The sequence below is a fragment of the Brassica oleracea genome, chromosome C3 (genome assembly GCF_000695525.1).
Source record: "Brassica oleracea var. oleracea cultivar TO1000 chromosome C3, BOL, whole genome shotgun sequence".
NCBI classification, from domain to species: Eukaryota; Viridiplantae; Streptophyta; class Magnoliopsida; order Brassicales; family Brassicaceae; genus Brassica; species Brassica oleracea.
The window spans coordinates 49638068-49654827 of NC_027750.1; the positions used below are offsets into that span (position 1 = coordinate 49638068).

Here is a 16760-nt window from a genome sequence, read left to right on the forward strand (position 1 = left end):
AATGATGTTTGTTTTCATGCTTGATTTAATATTTTATTGTTATTTTATCAATTTTATATGTGATAGATTAATTTTTATTTAATTTAGATGTTTTCTTTATGTTTTACTTCAAAAATTTTGTTTTTTACTTTGGTTATATCCGAACCGAACCGATATAACCTGAATCCGTACGATATATGATTACTTTATGGGTTTTATGATGCAATACAATTTTGAACCGAACCCGAAGTGCTATTATCCGAACCCGACCCGTACTAATAAAATTTTAGTATGGGACCTAGAAGCGTAAACCCGAAAATTCGAAAACCCGAAAAACCCGACCCGAATGCCAACGGGTACCCGAACGCCCAGGCCTATCCAATGGTGTAGGTGAAACTTTCATTAATGGTCTTATGGTAATTTATCATCCTTTGGGGTCATGTAGAATGGAGTTCGTTGTAAGAGAAATTTTTTTAGGGTTATGTCCTATATGAGATTTTTTCCTACAGATTTGAATACACATTTGCTGAGTTGGGTGGTGTAATCATGCAAATAACCAGTGTTACTAAAACTGGATGCTGTTACTGATTGTGATTCTAACCGGGAAAATATTTTTTTTTAATTTCTCAAAACTGAATCAGCGTAACAGTGGGAAAGCTTCTATAATGTGCGAAGCTACTCCTTTCTTGAAGGACGTCTTTGAACAGATTGAGTCCCTTAGAGAGGAGCACACTTCTTTTCTCTCTGTATCTAACTATGTAAGACTCCTTTTAAAAGCTAAGACGTAGTTGGCAGATTATGCGTCAACACTCTTTAGTCTACAATGGTTTGATAGTTGTTTTGTGATGGAGACTATGTAGATGACTGTAGAACCTAAAATCTACACTAAGTATTTGATAGTGATCGGGGTTTGATCTAGGGAAGACAAATGATGTAGGCAACGATATCTTTATAACGCAACGATGTTAAATAGTTTCCAGTAGGTGAAAATGGATTTTATTGATGAATAAGATCGAATACAACGAATTAAACTAGATCGAGTGATACAAACAAGATCGGTAAAGAAAGAATCTCCAAGTGGGAAGACAACAAGATCGATGTAAATATGTAGCTCTCTCTAGGGTTTTCAACGTGTCCTCCTCTGTTTCCGCTCCTCTTCCTTTATAGTAAGTCGACTTCGAGATCTCAGCGGTAGCTCCGCGATCTCAGCTTCTTGTTGCACGATCTCCGCGACCTCGGCGACTCCTTCTCGAGCTCGTATTCTTGCTACGGGCTGCGGCCCTTTAAGGCCCATGCCTTTGATCGCGGCCCATTATGGTATTGACCAAAATTGGGTCCAACATTTTTCCCCCAGCCTCTTTTGATTTGATCGAAAAGGAAAAAGGGCGGTTATCCTTTGACATGGGTCTTGTCGTTTGGTAACTGATATCACTCGGATTAAGTTTTAATGATCATTTTCAAAAAAAGTCATTCGTTGGCGCATTTTTTTATTATTATTTTAATCGGTAACGGATACTTTAGTCGCCGCTAGGGCATAGGCTAGGGCATAATTGCTTTTCTTGATAGCGATAATAGAGCCGTTAAGGTGGCTTATATATAAGTAGAGGATCTTCTTTTTGCCTCAGCTCCGCTTCTTCTTTCTGGTATCTTTCTTCTTTGCTCTGAATCTCTCTGTTCTTTGAGCTCAAGATGTGTTCGTCTTTCAATTTCCCTCGTCCGACTACTACAGCCGATGATCTTGAGAACTTTGATAAGGTGTATGGGGTTGATCATTCCGTCGTTCTTGACTTGGCCGGTGCACATGAGACTCCCGAAACCGTAAGAGAAGGCTACTACGGAGCCTATCTTTTCTTCTTTCACTCCTGCGGTCTTATCTTCCCGATCCCGGAGCCAATACTCGAGGTCCCGGCGGAGCTTGGGTTATCGCTTACCCAGCTTCTCCCGAACTTTCTTAGGCATCTTGTCGCCTTCTTGGTTAAGGCTAGGGAGGAGTGTCTTGCTTTTGGTCATAACGAGTTTCGTCAGCTCGTTCTGGTGAAGCGGAATAAGCAGAACCCTGGTACTTTCCTCGTGTCTCCGCATCCAGGTCGCCATGTCATCGAGAACATCCCTTATCGTGACGAGAAGTGGCACGAGCAATTTTTTGTTTCCAAGATGGATCAAGCATCTATGGGTGACTTTGACTTCTCCCAGCTTCCTCGGCGTTGGGCCGAGAGTTCGGTTAGTTTTCTTTTGCCTACGTGTTGACAATTTTTTCTTGCCTATGTTGGGGTGTCGAAGACAAAAACTTTCGTTTATTTTTGTTTGATTTAGTTCCTTCTCGAAGCTCTTTAATGTCAGATGAGATCCATAGTATGGTGAGGGTCCTTTGGAGATGTCGTTCGAACTGGTCCACTTTAGATCGAACTCGGATTCAAACTGTCTTCGCCTTGCCGGTAGGGACCGACAGAGCTCCTTTGGTTGGCGAGTCTGGATACGAGGCCGAACATTCCCAGGAGGTCGTAGCGACTCCTTCTGTTCAGACCCAGTCTTTAGATCGGCTAACTAGACAGCTTGTGAGGAGGTCGTCGTTTCAAAATTCTGGGTCTGCATCGAGGGGCCGAGCTTCTGGAAAATCTCTCTTGATCTCAATTCATGATTCCGACGACGAAGATGTTTCAGGAGAGAATCGACCTCCTGTCTGGCTCAGAAGACGAGACCGTGGCGTCAACTCGCAATCGACGTCGGTCATCGGAGGGTGCCTTTCCCGGTCCGTCTCGTCCTAGGTTTGTTTCTGAGGGAGATGGCTCTTCGTTTGCGGCCCAAAGCGACCTAATTTCCCTTGCTGGTCACATGAGGTCTGCGGGTTACCGTCTCCCATCTCTCGCTTCCTCTGTCTAGAGGGAAGCCTACGCCAAGGTTGTTGTGGCAAGCTCTAAGGTTCGTTTCTCGCCTTCATTCTATTCGAAAAGTTGTTTTGTGGTATTTGCTTATTTTGATTTCTTCTCAGGTGATGGAAGCTTTAAATGAATATGTCGTGACGATGGAAGATCATGTCGTGGCTTCTCGGAATGACAAGGAAATCGAGAGCATTGGTTTTGAGATCAAGAGGCTTTCGAAGGAGCTCGAAGTCACCAAGCGAGAAGGGAAGGAGGATGCTGAAAAGATCGAAGCTTTTGACTGAAGACTGGAGGAGAGTTCATCTGGAGAAAGAGGTTCTCACGTCCCAAATGGTTGCTCAAAGGGCAAGAATTGCAGAGATTGAGGTCGAGAGAGATCGGGATATTCCCCGCGCTTCTCGTATTGCTCGTCGCGATATCGCGGCTAAGTATTGGGAAGTTCTTGAATCTTTGAAGGATAGGTGGGCGAGCAAAGAAGGAAGTGTCTGCTGAGATCCGGTTACAAGAAGTGACCGCCAACATCGATCTCCTGAACGAGGTCAGGGATGGGGGCCTGACTGTGGATGTGGAGATTACTCGATTAAAAGGAATGGAAGGAGACTGCGAGGATCTTGTCGCCTCAGCCGCCGTGCCGGATTGGTCGATCTCCGAGCTCGATCTTCCTCAAGTCTCGGATGATTCAGTGGATCAAGTCGGGGGGTCGTCTGTCCCCGATGATTATGTTTCTAGTTAGTTTTTTCTTTTTTTTTGTTTAATATCTTTTGTTTTTGACGATCTTCGATCTTGATATCTTGGATATCTTTTAATGGATAAGCATAATATTTGTTCGGTTTGTTTAGATATGGCGAGGTTCTGATCCTTATAAAGCTTTGGCTTTGTTCTAGGATTCGTCATAGTATTTTATTTAGTTTCGTTTTTGCTTGCTAAAGGAACATGACTTCGAGAAGATCAAACTCTCGCGATTCCGATAGGGTACGAACTCGAATTGGTAGTGCCAATGCGGAACGTATTCGATCCGGAGATGTGAGTGATGCGCTCACAGAAGTTTTCGTGAGGAGACCCGACTTCTGCGGCCTTCAACCCAAGGGGCAAAAATCCCGAGGGTGAAAAATATGTTTCTCGTGTTAAGTCAAGTAACCCAACGGGTTTGGAGGGGCGTGATCGTCCTCAGAAGAAGGCTAAAACGAATGGTTTGGATCATTGTCTTAGTATTCCGGGTGAAGCGGCTGTTGCTAAGCCGTTTCATTGGCAGTTCTCGCATTCCAAGGATTATCCTATTACGGAAGATCCAGATAGTATTGCTCATTTGGTGAGGCACTTCAAACTTGCTGGATGTCCTCTTCCTTCTCTGCGTAATATGACGGAGCGCGAGGCTTACGTAAAGATGGTTGTGGCCCATGCCAATGTCGTTCTTTTTGAAATTTGATCCTTGACGAATCTTTGGTTCGTTTTGTCTATACTGATTTGCCCTGTTTCAGGCTGTGGAAGCTAACAACGAGTTTGCGGTGACTTTAGAAAAACGCCTGCAGGATGTTCCGCGTTCTGACGAACTTTATGAAATAAAGAAGGTCATTCGCGAGCTGAAGCTCGGTTTAAAGATGGCTCAAGACCGGGAGAGTGCCAATGCTGCTCAACTGGCTGCCGCTGAAAAGCTGGGGAATCAGGCTGCTTCGCTCGAAGCTCTTCTGCGAGTTGTGAGCAACGGAAGTAAGTCGGCCCTCGAGCAAGTTTCCTTCTCGGAATCGAAGGTTGAATCTTATGCCAATAAGTTCTCTGGTGACCTTCGCCGCGCGACTTATGACGCCAAAAGGACTATGGCGGATAGCTATCTGGATGTGTTGGTCTCTCTGAAGGAGAAATAAGAAAAGAAGTAGGCTGCAATTGATTGTGAGGCTCGTCTTCGGGGAGTCGTGGCAAATATTGATCTCTTGAAGGAGATCATGGACAACAATCTCCCGGCTTCGGATGAGTTGTTGCGGCTTTGAGCGAAGGAGGTCGAGCTTGGGTTCGAGGTCGATGTGATGGCGACTTCGAATTTCTCCGTTGGGAAGCTCGACCTGCCCCAAATTTCGGAGGATCTGCCAGAGGATTTCTTTGCTAAGGTCCCTTCTGCGGCGGACGACGTGGCGAAGTGCTCGGGTGATCGCTTTGAGGATGGTGAATTCAGCATCAAAAAGTAGCTTTAGGGATTTCCTTTGATTTTCCCTTTGCTTTTTGTTGCTTTATTATTTTTCTATTTAATAAAGAAGGGATCGTGGGTCCCGATTTGTTTGTTGCCATTTTTATGTTTTATGTGAGGCCGATCTTTTGGGGCCATGTGATTTGTTGTAGATACTTTTATCGACAGTTTTGATGTAACAAAAGATTTTTTTAGCTAGTTTTGTCGTGCTTGTTGGCGGAGTTGGCCGCGACCGAGGACTTGATCAGGGTCCTGGTTTTTGGTCAACTGTCGCAGTTATGCGATTTTCTGATATGAGAAGTCTGATGTGTTCGAACGTCTAAGAACTGTATTTATTAAGATGTCGGATTCTGTTTCGTTACGTATTTGTGAAAAGAAGGCAGTTTTTGATATTGTCGTGCCATTGTTCGTCGGGGGTTGCGATATGCCCACTTTGGATTCTGTAGGTGGAAGGTGACTGGACTCGTGTCGTGAGTTGCCTACGTACCCTCGTCGAGGGATCAAGTCATAACGTAGTTTGATTATTTTCCCAGGGATAGGGTATGTTGTTTGATTGTTCGTGTACGTAGGTACGTCTGTCATTAATTTTGGCTGCTTGATTATGGGTGTTCCTCGATGTCCTTAAAGCTCGCGAGGTAGCATGTTCTGGAGCTCTTCTGGCTTCCTCTGATAGTTTCGACTCCTTTCGGGGTTGAAAATTTCAGGCATTAGTGATATGTCGAGGGGACTGCCTTCATGATGTATAGCCAAAGTCTCCCAAGGATTGCGTTGAATGGGGGTGGACGGTCTATCACGATGAATTCTACGATTTTTCTGATTTCTCCAGCGGTTACCGTGAGCTCGATCGATCCGAAAGAATAGGTGGTCTCTCCTGCGAAGCCGATGAGGGGAGTTCGCTCATGCTTTAGAAGTGCTTTAGTGAATCCCATTCTTTTAAACGCCTCGTAGAAGAGGACATCGGCCGAGCTTCCGGTGTCGATCATTACTCGGGATAGTTCGCAGCCACCGACGTTGATTCGTATCACGAGAGCGTCGTCGTGTGGTTTATCGAGGTCTGTGGTTTCGTTTTCGTCGAAGGTGATTTCGTGATCGGGACCCGATAGGGGCTCTCTAATTCCTACGTTGTTTTCAGCTCTCCGTTGGTATGCTTTGATTGAGTTGATCGAATTGCAGAACTTAGAGCCTCCGTAAATGAAGTCGATCCGTTTTTTGCCCTTGTTGTGGGCCAGAAAATTCGACCTCTTAGTCAGTGCTGGTCGGTAGTGTCTCTGCCCCCCAGACAGATTGCGATTGAGAGTCTGCATTCTGTCTTTTTCTGAATTGGTTTTTCCAGCAGCTTGCGAATCTTGGTCATTTTATTCTTTTGCTTGAAGTTGGAGATTTTTACGCAAGGAGGCTTTGTGTTTGGGTTGTATTGAGTGACACGGGGAGGGGGAGTCGCTTCGTCGGGATTTTCCAACGTGCGGATTGCTACCGAGATCTTGAAGCGAATTTTCCCTTCGGTTTGACTCTTAGTTTCGTTGGTTGCGTATTTACTTGGTCCCCACGAAATCATGTCGACTCTTTTCTTCGGAGCCGGGGGTGGAGAACTCGGTGATTCCTATTCGATTTCCCTGCCTCGTTTGTTTGTCGAGACTTTGGATTTTCGGTTGGATTTTGGAGTCACTGGTTCTTCTTCTTCCTCTCCGTTTTCCTCAGTGGTTTTCTTGCTTTCGTTTTGACTGCAAGGTGCGACTCGGTATTCTTCGGTCGCGTGGCCCTTGCGATAATGGAAGGCGCAGTACTTGCTGAGATCGTATGTTGAAGTCTTTTGTGGCGAATTATTTATTGCATAAGAGTGCTGCCCTTTGGTGGTTGGTTCTTTAGGAGCAGTAGGCTTTTTGGTCACGTTATTCTTGTTCGCGCTATACTGCTTCTGTAACGCTGCTACCTCCTCTTCATGGGTGGCGAAGTAAGAGCCTCGGTGTAGGGCATCGTCCAATGAAACAGGTGTTCGAACCGCCAGTTCTTCTCTGAATTTGGACGAGAACCAGACGCCATTCTTCAATTCCGCTAGGGAGACGACCTCGTTCGGGTGTGAAATCTTAGCCTTGATCTCACGGAACTTGTTTATGTACGCTCTTAGTGGTTCGAAAGGTGCTTGTTTGAGATTCCAAAGATCTGCCTCGGTAACTCTTGTCTCTATGAAGACTGAGTATTGTTTTAGGAACGTAGACACCAACTGGGTAAAGTTGTCGATAGAATTTTCTTCTAGTCCAGCGAACCATTCTAGGGAGGCTCAAGTGAGGTTATCGGCGAATAAACGGCAATATCCGGCCTCTTTTTCGTCGTCGGTGAGGTGTGCTCTTGATATCGCTAGACGGAAGACTCGTACATGGGCTTTCGGGTCTGTGTTCCCGGCGTATTCGGGGAATTTCAGTATCCCAACGTGATGCTGTATTACGCTGGCAATTCTGTTTTAAACGGAGTCCTTCTTGTTTCTTCGATGACCATGTCGATATCTGGGGCAGAGCTCGTCGCCATATGCACGATCGCATGTATCCTTTTGAGCTCGGCATCATTTCTTTCGATGTAATTCTGAAATGCTCTTGTTTCGCTCGGGATCCCTAAATCTTCCCTTTGGGGGTCGATGTTGACGTGGCCGTGAAGATCGTGCCTCCGAGCTTGTTATGTTAAGTTATCAAATCCCGCTTGATGGAGTGTCCTTGTCGCGGATGGAGTTTGATTTTCGGGAATCAAAGGGTTTGGTGGTGGGATCCGAGTTCTCAGTTCCTCGTGCCTTTCAGTCGATCCGTTCTGGAATTGGATTGGAGTGCTTCGTGGGTGTTGGACCCCCGTATCGATTTCGTCTAATCCACAGTAGCTTAAGCTTCGGTGGGTCATGCTCTGCAGCGGCGGTATGCCTTTCAGTCGATCCGTTCTGGAATTGGATTGGAGTGCTTCGTGGGTGTTGGAACCCCGTATCGATTTCGTCTAATCCACAGTAGCTTAAGCTTCGGTGGGTCATGCTCTGCAGCGGCGGTAGTTGTGAGTTTTCTCCCGTGTAGCGTCCAGATCGAGCGCTTGGGATCTCCGGAGTTCCGAACAGACCGGCATTTTGGGGGTTCGATGTACTCCTTAATGGATCTAGGGACGTTTGATTCCTTTCTCGAGAGTTCGCGGCTCGGTGATCTGCGAGCTCCTTCTCAGCTTGCTCCAATCGATTAGCGATGGTCTGGTTCGCAATCTTTTGACTGCGAATTTCATCGATTAGGGTCGAGACCATTCCCCGAATTTCGATCAGCTCTCCTCGAGTCTGGGCTAGAGGAGTCGGTGAAATTGGTCTAGATTGAGATAGGGTCGGATCGTCGGCGGATTGCCAGTCCCCGGGGCGGTTCCAGACTCGTGCTCCGACTCGTTCTGGGATCGATGTCTGGTCGATCGCAGGGGATCGATCTTGACTCGAAGTCCCGATCGGAGGAATTGGTTGCGCCTGGGTCGTTCCGGTTGCACCGCTGGTTCCCGTTGGCCCAGATGGTACTGTTTCGGTCCCTGAGTCGGATCCCATAGGATCGACGTTGTTGGCTCTCGAGGGTGTGGTTCCGATGGCTTGGCTGGGATCCATATTCGCGCTTAGGAAACTTAGATCGGTAGCAAAGATGTTTTTCGTTTATCTTCCCCACAGTCGGCGCCAAAATGTAGAACCTAAAATCTACACTAAGTATTTGATAGTGATCGGGGTTTGATCTAGCGAAGACAAATGATGTAGGCAACGATGTTAAATAGTTTCCAGTAGGTGAAAATGGACTTTATTGATGAATAAGATCGAATACAACGAATTGAACTAGATCGAGTGATACAAACAAGATCGGTAAAGAAAGAATCTCCAAGTGGGAAGACAACAAGATCGATGTAAATATGTAGCTCTCTCTAGGGTTTTCAACGTGTCCTCCTCTGTTTCCCCTCCTCTTCCTTTATAGTAAGTCGACTTCGAGATCTCAGCGGTAGCTCCGCGATCTCAGCTTCTTGTTGCACGATCTCCGCGACTTCGGCGACTCCTTCTCGAGCTCGTATTCTTGCTACGGGCTGTGGCCCTTTAAGGCTCATGCCTTTGATCGCGGCCCATTATGGTATTGACCAAAATTAGGTCCAAGAGTGACCACATAGAAGAATGAGCTCAAGGAAGAAATATCAATGTTTCAGACTACAAATCCGAGATAGAAGCAAGAGTGAACTAGCATCTCAGTGTCAAGGACTTCCCAGTTTCCAAGGGGCCGGCTTTCAACAATCTGCTGCGACTACTCCTGGTACCGCGGTTCTTGTACTTCCGACGCAACCCGATGGCCAGACACAAGATACCTCAGACTTGGGAGGGCGTGTGCAGACACAGGCACCAGTAATGTACAATAGTTCAAATGTGAGAAGGCATTTTTCAAGGTATGCTAGCGCAGCTGACTCTTGCTCTTCACGGCTTAAAGCTAAGGAATGAGTCTTGGACGGCTATTCCACAAGGAGTAGCAAACGCTACTTAATAACTGGATAGAGAGAGAGCGCATCTACTGAAGGACCCTTGATCTTTGTATTTAGCATCTTTTAGTGTCATATTGGGTTTCGCCTTTGCTTTTTTTTTCTTGTGGTGTTTGTTCATAAGATCAGAAAAGTTATGGCTCTTTTGGGTCGTTTGGGAAAAGAAAAAAATAAGGAAATTATCTCTAAACCTTTGTCGTTTCTTGTCCTAAGATACTAAAACAACGATCATAACCAAAGGACAGTAAGGAAATAATTAGCTCTAAAGTTGATGGTATTTTGGTAAAAGGGAAAACACACGAACAGAAATAAGAGAGGGAGGGAGAGCATCTTATCTTGCTACCGAGTGGGTTAGAAAAAACAGAAATGGCTAATTCACTAGGATGCTTCTTTCCTTATTCTCCTCCTCCTACCTGTTACCTCCAATCTCCCACCAAAAGCCCTATACCTACTCACTTCTTCTTCCCAATAAGTGATCAGAGCTCGTCGTTGGGTCAGAAGAGACCAGTGTTTCATACTTGTAAATCCAAAAGCTTCCAGATTCAGGTTCGGTTCTGTTCTTCTCTTCCAAATCCGCTTACTCCATCTTGCAACTAAAGAAAAAAACTCATATTTTGGAACCAACAACAGGCCACAGACGGTAATCAGACCACTAAATCGAACAGCATACTTTGTCCAAACTGTGAAGGCAAGGGTAAGAGCTTGCCATTATTTTTTTAAAGAGTTTGTACAACTGAATTGGTCCCTTAAATTTTTTGACCAAAATGGTTTTGTGTGAGATAAGGTGCGGTGGCATGTTCTCAATGCAAAGGAGGAGGTGTGAATTTGATCGACCATTTTAATGGGCTGTTTAAAGTTGGTGACTCCTGTTGGCTTTGTAGGTTAGCCTACATCTTTCTCTTTTCTTCTTCTTCTTCATCTTTCTTCCTACTTCAACAACAAACAAAACCTCTTGTGGTGGGCAGTGGTAAGAACTTGGTTTTGTGTGGGGACTGCAATGGAGCTGGTTTCCTTGGTGGTTTCTTGAGCACCCAGGATCAGTAATACAGAAAAGCCTCTTCAAAAGTTGAATCATGTACCATTCGAAAACACTCTTTATAAACCTTACAAGTAGTCTTCTCTCTATCAATGCTCTTCTATAACCAACATGTATATACTCTACAACAATCTGTTATCGAACACCATCGTCTTTTTATTGTATTCTTGTTTTTGTGGACATTCTTTTAAGATTTGCAATATTGTAAATTAACTAGTGTCTCAAAGGAAAGGATAGAGTCTAACACCGGAAGATGAGTTTTGAGTATCAGAATCAATTCAGAAGTCTAGGGAAGGAAACACTGAAACTCGTTTTGATGTAAACCTTAAAGTAGGTTGAGAGTAGAATCTAAAAGGGTTGAATGTAATATAGACAACTTAAGATATAGCTCTTATCGAATTACATATACAAACAACAAACCAATGTAGTAATTAATTACAGAAGAGAACAAGCCACACACACACACACACATACTTGAGAATTCGATATTGAAAGAAAGAAAGAAAAAGTTGGAAGCTTTGGTGTTTGGTTTAGTGTAAAATCAAGAGAAGCTTCTTGATTTGGCTGGCAATGGCCAAGCAAACACTCATCATCTGATTAGCCGTCACCATCTCATTCTTGATGTCGTTTCCCACAACAGTTCCCATTTCCTCAAGCCCATCGGAGCAAGTCTCACCGTCAGTCATGGCGGCGCTGATCCAAGACTTAACATCTCCGACGACCTTCTCCGTCATCCAATTCCCTCCCTTCTTCTTCTTCTCCGTCTGGATCTCCAATAGCGTCTCGTTTAGTTGACTCGCCGCGTCGGCGTACAGTTTCGCGCAGTCCTTAACGGCCGGTTCCTCGGGCATATCGTCGATTGACCGGAAAGACATGGATAAGGTCGATACCTTTTCAGAAGTGATCCGAAGAGAAAGCTCGAGGATTGATTCAGGGTCCGATTCGTTGAGAGAAGAAGATAAAGCATCGAAGCAGGTCTGTGGGTAACGAGTCACGGCACAGACTATCTTGAGAGGCTTGGAGGAGACGGGAGGGTTGTGGGAAGGACGAGTGAAGGCTCCCGCGGTTAAGGCGACGACGGCGAGGATCAAGAGGAAGGATACGATGGAGATGGTGGCGATGAGGGTTTTGCGGGATGATGGCTTGGGGAGTGAAGATGGAATCTGGTTTTCTTGGTCGGATACTTTGCCGTAGCCTTTCAAGGTGTTGATCGACTCCATTGCAAAGGGGGTTTGGTCGTTTGGATCTGTGAAACTGGAAGAAGATGATTCTCTTTGAGATTTGGAGATAAAAGTCAACGAAACTTAAGTTGAATCAAAGATGGGAATGGGATGTAGACTTTGTAGCATTTGTTCATTCACACGTCTTCGAAGTTTCAAATCTTTTGCTCTCACGCGCGTGGGTAATGTATGTATGTATCTTTCGAATGATTTAGCTTAATAATGGAAAACCTTGGCAAAAGGTAAAAAACCTGGCGATTTTACTTTTGGTATTGTTCTATGAACGATGCGGTAACAAGAGGAATAGGATCTGTGATGCAGTTGCGCACCGCACCGTATGAAAGAAATATCCAAAGTGGTTATGGGCTGTGGTTATGGGCTGCTTACGGCTTCTTGTGATGGACAAACTTAACACCATCACTAGCCCCGATCTTTTAACGGACTTGTTAGTTTTTAATAATTAAGAAAAGCTAAGAACCGTCTCTTAAATTAGAGATATAAGAGCATGATTATTATAAGATTCTTAGGGTGGGGTTCTTACCAGAATATAAAAATCCGTCTCTTAACTTTTAATTAAAAAAACTAAAAACCGTCTCTTAAAACTCTTATTTAAGAACCGGTTCTTAGCTTTTTTAGTTAAAAGTTAAGAGACAAGTTCTTATATTCCGCTAAGAACCTCACTTTGAGAACCCTCTAATAATCATGCTCTAAGAGCGGTCTCCCGAAAATTGTAAAAAAATAAAAAACAAAAAAGTGTCAAATCATGAGTTAAAAACCTCGGCTAAGAGACCGGGGTTAATCATGTCCTAAGAGGCACAGCTCGTGGTTCACTTGCAACATTTTCAACTCCACTTCACTTTCTGCATCCAAATTTTGGAGTTAAAAATAGAGAAATTCGTTAGGATAGATCTAAAAAAGTTTTTGTCACAAATATAGACCTTAAAAATAAAAATGACCAAAATAAATTTAAATGTTTTATCAAAAGAAGTAAATATACACTTATACCCCTAAGGTTAATTAATCTAGACATTAGAGTTTATAGTTAAGGGGTGGGTTTAGGGTTTAGAGTTTAGGGTTTAGGGTTAAGAATTTAGGATTTAGGGTTTAGAGTTGAGGAGTGGGCTTTTGGGGATAGGATTTCAAATTTTGAAAATTAAAATAAATTTAAAATTTTCAAAATAAAAATGTTATTTTGGTCATTTTAGTTTTTGGGGTCTATTTTGTGACAAAAACTTAAAAATGTCTATTTGAGAGAATTGCCCTTAAAAATATTCAAACTTTACTCAATTTTACACTCCTTATAAAGTAAAAGATGGAATTACTTCATTAAATAATAATTTTATTTTTGTTCACAATTTTATTTTTACTTCGGGATAGGATAGAGTTGGAAAAAAAACTCAGCTATATTATAAAGTTATTCTATTTAAAAAAAAAAAAGTGATATATCGGAAATGCTCTTACCTAAAATTAACACTAAATTTTAAGTCAATTCCAGTGAAATTCCAAAATACGAAATTGAAAAATGGTGTTATTAAATGAATTACAATCGAGATAAAAGGACACCATATATTTAATTAATATATTTTATTCTTATTTAATAAAATTGTTAAACTAATTTCATTAATTAGTTTATCTATTTTTATTTTTATTTTCTTTCATAATTAAAATATTATACGGTTATTTAATAGTACAGTTAAATTCGTATATATTAAATAATTAAATTTGTAATAAACACATATTAAAATTTTAATTTTAATATTACGATATAAATAACATTGTCACGTTCGCTCTTTATTTAACATAGACGGCATGTATTTACATTGCCTTAACCCACAAGAAACATTTAAAAAACCAATACAAATCTTATTCCCAATGATCGAAACAAAATTTTTTACAAAAATGTTATCAGATACGCTTAAAACAAAGTTACTAAATCTTAAAAAAAAATCTTAAATCTAAATAGCATAAATAAAACTAAGAATCCAAAATCTAACACCACATTGAGACGACTACTCTTGCACTTACTCAAACTCACCTGAAAAGAAAGAAGAGGTGAGTATTTCGACAAATACTCAGCGGAGAAATTTCTATGAGCTCTGCAATCAATCACCAACAATCATCAAACAACATAGCATCAAACAACATAGCAAAAGTATCTATCTAGAACGTCCACTAAAGCAATAGCAAACAACAGAAAACAACGATAACCCCGGACAATGCCAACATAAGACCATACCACCTCAATCTGCCCATGTGTTCCTCATGTTGTCGGGTGAGAGCTCACAACCTCATTTGGTCCCCGTGATCTCAACGCCTTCACACATATAATTAAAATTTAATAAAAAAATAATCTTAAACATATTACTTGATTAGCATTTATTAATTGACTGGGTGGTTGATCCTTGCAAGAGCGGGAATGAATATTTACGAAAAACTAAAGTATAATTAGTTTGGCAATATTTTTATTAGTTTTAGCTTTTATTTTTCGTGTATTTTAATTTCAATTATAATTTATGGATTGTTTAGTTGCTTTGTTTGAATTTACAAAGCATTCACCTTCGTCACGATATTTATTTCTGAAATTGTATAGTGGTTTTAATTTGGTAAAACTAATTTATTTTTGCTAATGTTGTTAATTATTATTGTAGTATCATATTTTGATTAATTTGGTTAATTATTTGATTTTCATAAACTAATAAAATCTAATAATTGGGAAAAAATATAATCCTCAAATATTTACAAAACCTCATGCTATTCACTTTGATCAATCCTCAAATATTTACAAAACTCCCATGCTATTCACTTTGATCTTGCATGATCAAATAGAGGAAATACAACGGATCAAGAAGTGTTCTTAACATTCTCGATCATGCATATTCCTGGGACTCAAAATATAATGACGGATAGTCTTGCACATGGTGGTCGAGTTAAAATGTCCTAATTTGTTTTCATAGATTTAGAGTGTCATGTTTGGTTAGAAGAATCTTAATCAAATTTGTTTATGCTAATAACAAAAAAAATCCTAACAATAGATGAAAATATGATAATTTAGATTTATGTCAAAAATTTGACAGTTTAGATTTGAGGTATGACATTCCAAACTAACATAGAGTATTGTATAGTTATCACCTAGTAATTAAATAAATAAGATAACTTAATTTCATTTTTCCTTCCTAACTAAACCACATGTGAAATTGTATAGTTAAATAACTAATTAAGTAACTTAATTTTCCTTTCTAACGTAGGAATTGAATTTCAGAAAATAGCAAAAAATTGTAAATAAGGAAAAAGATAATTCTTATAAATCTTGCTATTTTTTGTATTAAGAAAATACTTTAAATAAGAAAATTGTTTAATTATACGAAGAAATATGTAAGAAAAAATTAAAGGAAATATAATTTTTGTTAAAGTGACTCAGATTATAATAAGAAAAAATTGGCAAATTGGGCAAATTGCAAGTTTGATATTAGGGAGTTGGGCGACCTCAAGTTTAAATTAGCAAATTGGACAAATCGCCTTTTCCAGACTTGTGAAATGTCGACAGAGGACGCGCGTGGTTCTTGATATTACGACCGTGCCACCTCTTGATTTTTTATTTAAAAATTCAAAAAAAACCTAATAAAAGAATAAAAAAGAAGGAAATTAGAAAAACCAAAACATCCCTAATATCAAAATATACCAGAACCACCTCTAAACAGCTGCAATTGAGAACCAAACATAAGAAGAATCCCACATAAGAACCACTCTCGACTGTACCCAGATCGGCATGGTATCCCCCTCCAGCGTAACGCCCTCGAGGAGGGTGACTCGTAGTCAATGCGCCAGTGATAGAGAAGCAAATCCCAAGAAAATTCCCCGACTAGGCAAAACTGCGTCTCGTTATGCAGGTATCTCCTTTCGCTAAGCTTCGCTGTGAAATTCTTTGGAAAAAGTTTTTAAAAATAAAGCGTTGGGTAAATGTCTGGATTTGGTCATTGTATTTCAGTAATTAGCACGAAGTCCGAACTAGAGGAACCTGCATCCACCGACCAAGAGAAGCTGCATCCACTGAACAAGACGAAGCTGCATCCACCGAGCCAGAATTTATTGTCACCACGCCGACTTTCCCGGAAAGACTGTTCGCACGTAATTGCTATCCTGGCAAACCTCGGCTGAACATCTATTCAAAGGCGAGTATCATTGGATCATTAGTGAAGTTGCTAAGAGGCTCCCCTGAAATGAATTTTCTGCTAGGAAGTCAGTTTGGAGCTCTGTTCCACATACCTGTATCGCGCTGCTCAAACTCTGCGAAACTTGTACATTCTCTCCTCAGCCGTCAGCTGGTTACGATGTGCCTATATGAGCTTTAGTTCTTGTTTGCAGACAAGCCACTACGCTTTTCTCTGCGTGAGTTCGGAGACATCACGAGGCTGAAATACGAGCCTGAAAGGGAAAAAGTTGGAAACGGGTCAGAATCTATCGATGCCACACCTGGACGTATGTGGAAAGAGTTGTTTGAAACTGAAGATGACGACGTGACTGTACCAGATGGGATGTTCTTCGTATGCTTGAACAGCCTAGTCTTCCTGAGTGGAAGCGGTTGCCACTAGCTCTCATTGCGCTTGTAGATGGGCTCCTGGTTTGTGGTCACAAACTTCTTCGTGTGACGCCTGCTTACGTCGAGATGCTGGAAGACACCAGATCATTTCTTCAATATCCATGGGGGAGAGAGGCATTCGTCAGCACTCTGTCTAGATTGAAACCACCTCAACCTTCTGATCCTTCTAAAATGGATAAATCCCTTTCGGTCATGCGCCTTCGTTTGAAACAGCAGTCAACAGCGTGTTATGGGTTCCCTCTGGCGCTGCAACTTTTTGCTTTTAAAGTTATGTCCTCATTGCTTGAGAAAATTCCCGAACCTAATAAAACCACTTCTTTCTTGCAAGAACCAGAAGGATGCGACTCAACAAATGCACTTCTGA

General features: G+C 41.9%; 2 protein-coding genes across 3 annotated transcripts; one reads left to right on the plus strand and one right to left on the minus strand.

Moving 5' to 3' along the window:
• The first annotated feature begins 9806 nt into the window (after positions 1–9806).
• On the plus strand, positions 9807–10764 carry LOC106336240. Of its 2 annotated transcripts, none has more exons than XM_013775011.1 (4): positions 9807–10089; positions 10174–10237; positions 10328–10424; positions 10509–10764. In XM_013775011.1, exons 1-4 carry the CDS (start codon positions 9910–9912, stop codon positions 10585–10587), a joined length of 420 nt encoding a protein of 139 aa, XP_013630465.1. In that variant the 5' UTR covers positions 9807–9909; the 3' UTR covers positions 10588–10764. The 2 variants fall into 2 exon arrangements, with proteins under 2 accessions (XP_013630465.1, XP_013630466.1); XM_013775012.1 differs by having other exon boundaries at positions 9813–10089; positions 10328–10420.
• A 172-nt stretch (positions 10765–10936) lies between these two features.
• On the minus strand, positions 10937–12077 carry LOC106336239 (pectinesterase 1). Its single transcript, XM_013775010.1, has one exon. The coding sequence runs from the start codon at positions 11797–11799 to the stop codon at positions 11110–11112; it is 690 nt and encodes a 229-aa protein (XP_013630464.1). The 5' UTR covers positions 11800–12077; the 3' UTR covers positions 10937–11109.
• Positions 12078–16760: the final 4683 nt, after the last annotated feature.

Bases quoted from the DNA above. Each gene is read 5' to 3' on its own strand.
- LOC106336240 (XM_013775011.1), top strand. From the start codon at position 9,910: ATGGCTAATTCACTAGGATGCTTCTTTCCTTATTCTCCTCCTCCTACC. The intron at 10,090-10,173 runs GTTCGGTTCTGT...AACCAACAACAG, and splicing joins CCAAAAGCTTCCAGATTCAG to GCCACAGACGGTAATCAGAC. The intron at 10,425-10,508 runs GTTAGCCTACAT...TGTGGTGGGCAG, and splicing joins GACTCCTGTTGGCTTTGTAG to TGGTAAGAACTTGGTTTTGT.
- LOC106336239 (XM_013775010.1), bottom strand. From the start codon at position 11,799: ATGGAGTCGATCAACACCTTGAAAGGCTACGGCAAAGTATCCGACCAA.